Source organism: Aethalodelphis obliquidens, unplaced genomic scaffold, assembly GCF_003676395.1.
Source record: "Aethalodelphis obliquidens isolate GAN/ISIS:26980383/991018 unplaced genomic scaffold, ASM367639v1 scaffold5, whole genome shotgun sequence".
Taxonomy (NCBI): Eukaryota; Metazoa; Chordata; class Mammalia; order Artiodactyla; family Delphinidae; genus Aethalodelphis; species Aethalodelphis obliquidens.
In genome coordinates, this window is record NW_020837949.1 from 1,443,373 (window position 1) to 1,449,759 (window position 6,387).

The window sequence follows — 6,387 nt, forward strand, 5'->3', positions numbered from 1 at the left end:
GCCCCTGTTCACATGGTGCGGCAGGGCAGGGAGTCGCCTTCTGCCCGGCTGACCACATCCCACCCAACCCCACTTAGGAAACCTGGGTGTAGGTGTGATGGGGAGAGAGGCTGCCCTGGGAAAGGCGGAGGAAGCCCAGGGATGGCGTTTCTGGCAAACCAGCCGCCTCCTGTTTGCAAATACAAACACCCCCCCCCCAAATCCACCCCAAGTCTGAGATCCGTCCTGGGGCCTTGAGTGTGCACCTGCGGGCAGGGGCTGGGGCCAGGCTGAAAGAGATGAACTTGACCCAGACACCATTTGCCCATCTTGAGGCATATCCCCCAGCTCTGGGAAGTCATGTCAGGTGGAGATCCAGTCTCTCTCTCTCTCTCTCTCTCTGTCTCTCTGTCTCTCTCTGTCTCTGTCTCTCCCCCCCCCCCCCCGCAGCCTCAGCTGCTGCCACCTCAGCAACTACTAAATACACCAATTAGCAACAACTTCCTGCCATTATCCACCATGGATTTGGACATTAGCGCGCTACTACCCAGCCATAATTTCGAGTCAGAGTGCACTAAAAAGTTCACACACTGAAGCATTAAAACGCCCCCAAGCAACGTCTTCCGTGTATTTGTGCTTCTCCCCTGTGCTGTCATCCTCACCCCACCCCCACCCCGCCTGCGGGTCAGCAGCCACCGTTCAGGCTGGAGTGGAGCCAGCCCGCGTAGGTCTGACCTCCTAGCGGCCAGAGCTCCTGGCTCGGACTCTGCAACCCTCTCCTCCGGCCGTGGAGGGGGTGTCGAGGGTGGGGAGGTGTGGCCGAGCACCTGGGGCCACAGGGCTGCCCGAACACCTTAGAAGGTGGGTCCTCGATGACCAGACACATTCCCCTGGGAGATGGGAAAGCCGGGCTCTCCCAAAGCAGATAAACATCGTTCTCAGTCTTAAATTATCGAGGCGCAAGACTCACTCACAGAGAACTGTAGGTCCCCGTTAGCGATGGTTTGGAGAGGGGTCCTGTGGGCCTCTGCATTCTGAAAAAGCTGGCTTCGCAGGTGCACGCACTACATACCTTGTTTCCGATAACTGCTTGAAGTACAGGCCACTGTGTGAACCTGCAATTAAATTACTTAATTTAAATCCTCTGGCAAAAATATAGTCTTCTGGGGAAGTCTCTGTTGAGGGCTGTTTTCCCCCAATGTGATTAAAGGGACTCCAATGAACTTCCCCCCACCCCACGTTCCCGAATTCTTGGGGAGAAATTTGTTTCACTTTGTAACCCAGGAAGTTTGAATTTGTGCCGCAGAAAGGCTGGAAACGCCCTCCTTCCCTGGGTCAGAAGGAAACCTGCAGGGGAATGGGGACCGTCTCCTCCCGGGGGCCAAACGCTGAGCGGGGCACCGCCAGGCCTGTCCCTTGCCTCTGGTGTTCCGGGAAGCTGGGAAGCGGCCCAAGGTCCGAGGGTAACGCAGATATTTCTGTATTTGGAGGAAATTTCCAGAAATAGAAGGCCCGTAGCTTGCCGGATTGTTGGAATGTTACGAATTTAAATCCCGCAGCCTTCCCCGACCTCTTAGCAAGCCCTCGGCAATGAGCCCCTGATCTGAGGCTGGGTCAGGTGGAGAGGGCCAGACCCGCGACCCCGGGACGCCCGGAGGTGGGCCCGGTTCCGGTCCAGGCCCCGGGCGACACGAAGCCGGGTGCGCAGGGCGAGGCCGGGCAGCGGGGCCGCGGGATAAAGCGGCAGCCCGTCCTGCAGGTCCCACCTCGGGGTGGAGTGCGTCCGTGGGCTCCCACGTTTTCCAGGCCCTTTAAAAGGCCGAGCGCCCCCGGGTCAGGGAGGAGGTCAGCAGATCAAAGGGCGGCGCTAACTACGAGGTTCCTTTGGCCCTCGGGGCTCTGCTGCTGGGGGGCGGGGGACACCTGCGCGGACCCGCCCCTCCCCCGCGCTCGCCTTCCGGTGACCCCAGCCCCCTCCTCCCGCGCCCGCGTCCCCAGGCCCGGCGCGGTCGCCGAGTGTCTCTCCCGCGGTTTCCTTCCTCGCTCTCCCTCCTCGCTACAGAGCTACTTCCCCAGCCGCAGACCCGAGGGTCCCTACACCAGCATCTTCGCAGAGTAATTCGAGTGTCCCGGTTCGAATCCCATCGCCACCGCAAGTTTGGGTCCTGCCCTCAGGCACGTTACCTAGCATACCACGCCTGTTTCCTGAAGGAAACCCCGAGAGGTTAAATTGAAGTTTAGCTGAGTTCATCCGGGGGTGGGGGGAAGGCATGGTTTCAGCAGGACGGGCTAAATCACCCGCACCGGCCCTGGTGTCAGTTCTGGAAACCTCAAGCTCTGGGAGGGTGGGGTGTACGAAGTGGTCACCAGGGAAAGTCCTCTTCCAGCCTGTGTTCCAGGGCCAGCGGTCCAGAGTCGCCTTCATGCTGGGTGCTCCGTTGTGCCTGCCCCACTTCATGAGAAAGGAAGCAATCCGTAAACGATGAAGAAAGATGCTGCCTCCCATCATCTGAATATGTGACTATATAGGGTTTATCCCAACTCCGTATACATAATTCCAGACATGGATGAAAACAGCTCTTTCTTTTGCAAATGTTTGTAAAAACCACCAGTTCTCCTTTCTAAGGAGTGGGAGAAAGGGTAGTGCAGGCAGTGTTCAGTATCTAAAGGAAGGCCCTATGGAAAGAGAAAGGGATGCATTGGCGGGAGGGAAGGGACCGGATGGGAGCCAGCTACATGAAAGGGGCACCAGGCCCTCAATGCTGCTTTGCTTGGGAGCTGGAGAGTTCTCCCCGGTGTCCTGGGGCTGGATGCTGTCCCCGGGCACCTGGAGACTGAGGCTGGGAGCAGCCCTCAGACCAGACCTTTGATCTCTCGCTGCGGCCCTTCCCAAGACCAAGCCCTGCTCCTGTCTGCCCAAAACCTGCTTCAAAGCCAGCTGGGCTGGATCAATACAGATGCTGGAGACAGGAAGAGCCCTGGTGTGCTCAGCTTCACACACCATAAACCACACAAAGACCCCAAGCTTCCGAGACCTCTTCCCCTCTCTCTCCCTCTCTCTTCCCCTCTCTCTCCCTCTCTCTTCCCGTACAACTTCACAGACACCTCCAATATGTCTTCCCTAATTCTTAACATAAACAGGGGATCTGATCATTTTGAAGTCATTCAGCACTGCAGGGTCCATTTTGTCTAACCCTGACTTTTCGAGACAAAGAAAGAGATCCATGAAGATGAAGAAGCTGCTAGGCAGCTTCTCTGCAGCCACACTGCACTTAGAGGCGGCCAGGACCTGGGCCAGGGCGGGCGGGCTGAGTCCACTTCGGATCCGGCACCTGGGCCCTCAGGTGCTGTGGACTGGGGGGTAATCAGATGAACCTGCCTGAGCTGGGGCCCACCTGTGGACGACATCCATTCTGTGTGTACAGGAAGTGTTATTCTCAGCTGGCCCAGGCAGCGTAGAAGCATGGGGGAGGGGGAGACTCTGAGGAGTTGGGGAGCATACTTGCTGTAGAACAAAAACATGGTAAAGTGAGTTGCTCTGGGAGTTATAAAAAAAATAATTTTGTTGAGGAAGATGGGGTGACTTATGAAGTCTAGACTGCACACCCCCACCACCAACTAAACTAGCCCCGGCAGGGGTTATTTCAGGTAGGAGAGACAGGCGTCAGGCTCTCCAAGATCCACCTTGGGAAATTTACTTTGCACTCCTTCCCCTGCCCCAACCTCCTACATCATTGCCTTCAGAACCAGCAGACGGAGGAGGGGGAGGGGATGAGGCACGGGAGAGGCAGCCGGCCTCCGAGCTCACCCCCATCAGAGGAGGGGGCCACGTTTGCTTGCTCTCTCGGAGAGGTAGAGTGGCAACAAAGACACTGTTACCCTTTCTCGAAGGGTGAAGGTCTCCTGTCCCAGAACAGGTGGCTAAGCTCAGGTATCTTTGTAAAACCCTCCTTCTGCAGAGGGAACAGACAGGATGGGGAACAGGGCTGGGGATACCGGGAACACTGAGGGCAGCAGGTGGGAACGGTGAGGCTCCTGCAGTCAGACCTGACCTCATTCCAAACTCTGAGGCTTAACAGTTTGCGGGCATGAGAGTCTCAACCTCTTTGAATCTGCACTCTGTGAAATAGAGATTTCATCTGGTATCATAGGGAGGATTAAGGAAGATAATTCTAGAAAGCTCATGGCACATAGTAGGTGTTCAAGAGATGTGAGTGTACCTCTCTCTCCACTCAGAGACAGAAGGACTGCATTTTTACCACCACAAAGACATAAGAAAGACAAGAGATATGAGAGACAAGACAAACACCATGTAAGTGCTGTTATTTCTATTTACAAGTTAATATTGGCTTTTGCAAAGCTATATAACATTTATTCCATTTGCTGTCACTTCTCCACTGCTATCCTCCTAATCTTCCAAGTAGTCCTGTGAGTCTCGGAACTACACTGTTACAATGAAAAAGAAACACTGCTTACCCACAGAATCACTGCAATCCACTCTCACCTGGGTAAAAAAAGCCTTTTGAAGGGAAATGACTTGTTCCCTGTATTTACCTTTAAACATCCCTCTTGTGGCAACCTGACCTGCTAATTTTAAAGTTTACCTGGCCCTGTTTTTTTTTTTTTCCCCTTGGTCCTCTGCCCCTCCCACAGCCCCCTTCCTGTCCTTTATTCACCTCTCACCTGCACGGGAAGCCAGGCTTCCAGAACCCGAGCTCCTTCTCGAATTCTCACATCTGTCTGGGGAAGATAACTAGGTCTAACGGAGGTATTGACAAAGACCGGTGTTGGTGGCCTCTGGGCTCCTTGACCTGCGCGTCCATTCTTTCTGCTTCAAAAAGCCTTTGGAAGTGCTTTTACTGTAAATATTTGAAGTGTGAGTATGGGGCGGAGGTGAAGTCTGGATTCTCATCCCACTCCCTTGCTCAGACAAGGGAAGCCCTTTCCTCCAATTTTCCAGGAGCTGCAGGCAGCAGAGAGCCTGCATTTTCCAGCCTGGGGCCTGGGGCTAGCAGGATCAGTGACCGGCCTCGGCTGACTCCCGCCCGGCTGGGCTTCCCAGGGCCCAGATGGGTGCAGTCTCCTGCCTGCCCACGGGCCGGTGTCCCTCGGCAGAGGAAGAGCTCTGTAATCGAGGTCCTGCTCCATGGCGGGTGGACGACGTCTCCAAGCCGACCTGGGTCCTGCAGGCCGCTCGCACCAAACTCTCACCTTGACCGGGAGGACTGAAGGCGCGGGCTTGAGGAAGGCAAGCTCGCGCTCGGGTACACGTATGCCTCACTCCCCCACAAACAACACCTGCAACGCACAGAACTTCCCCGGAAAGGTGAGGGGGCTGGCGACAGGGACACAAACCCCTCGGGCGCAGGGCTTGGGGACCAGAACGGTCTTCGCTGAGCTGCCTGCACTGAGCAGAGCGGCTCGACCTGGAAGCAGCGTGGGCTCTCCTTGCAGAAGTGGACACACTCAAGCGCCGGCGAGGAGGAGGGAGAGGACGCACGCTGCTGGCTCTAGGTGACACGAACTCAGACCCGGACAGCGTGTGTCGCGAGCTGGACTCCGGCCGGGGGGCCCACACGGACCCCGGGGGTTGCCAGCCCCCGCCGCCCGCTCAGCGGCCGCAGGAGGGCGAGCAGGCACCCCAGGTTGCGCCTCCGAGTCTTCCAACCCCTGTCTCGGTCCCCGCCCCGCCTTCGCGGTTCGGCACCCTGGGCTGTTTAGGACCCCGCGGCGCAGGGGCGGGGCGGCGGGCGACCGGGACGGTGACAGGTGCGCCACTCGGCCAATGGCGGGGCTTGAGCCCCTCCCCAAGCCCCCGCCGAGCGCGCCAATCGGCGGCCGCGCTGCGCTTCAAGTGCGCGGAGGGGCGCGGGTCCCCAGCCCGGCGCCAGCGGCCTCGGCGCGGTCGCCTGCGGGCTGCAGCGCTGAGCCGGGCTCTCGGCCCCGGCGCGCCGAGCACTCGCGTGGGAGTTTGTGCGAGAGCGAGTGAACGCGGCCCGGGGCGGGGCCCGCACGGAGGAGGCGCCCGGACCATGGTCACCCTCGGCTGAGTTTCCGGCGGCGACTTTGATTACTGGCAAATAATCATAACAATACCGAGCCCCGGGGCTGGCCGCCGCCACGGAAAGACTCCGCGGGCCGGCACGCGGCCGCGCCACGCACCTCCCCGCGCTGATCGCCAACCCCTAACGAGCCGATGGAAAAATCCAAAAATTTCCGCATCGACGCGCTGCTGGCCGTGGACCCCCCGCGAGCGGCCTCGGCGCAGACCGCGCCGCTGGCCCTGGTCACGTCGCTCGCGGCCGCCGCAGCTGGCCCCGGGGGCGGCGGCGGCGGCGGCGGGGCGAGCGGCGGCTGCAGCCCCGCGTCCTCGGAGCCGCCCGCGGCGCCCGCCGACCGCCTGCGCGC

The 6,387-nt window shown here is 58.9% G+C and overlaps 1 protein-coding gene across 1 annotated transcript in view; it reads left to right on the forward strand.

Moving 5' to 3' along the window:
* The first annotated feature begins 5,904 nt into the window (after positions 1 to 5,904).
* Positions 5,905 to 6,387, forward strand: part of MNX1 (motor neuron and pancreas homeobox 1) — a 5,792-nt gene continuing 5,309 nt past the window's right edge. Inside the window, exon 1 of the mRNA XM_027102740.1 lies at positions 5,905 to 6,385. Coding sequence (XP_026958541.1) covers positions 6,176 to 6,385 — 210 coding nt within the window. The 5' untranslated portion in view covers positions 5,905 to 6,175. The remainder of the gene's footprint in view (positions 6,386 to 6,387) is intronic.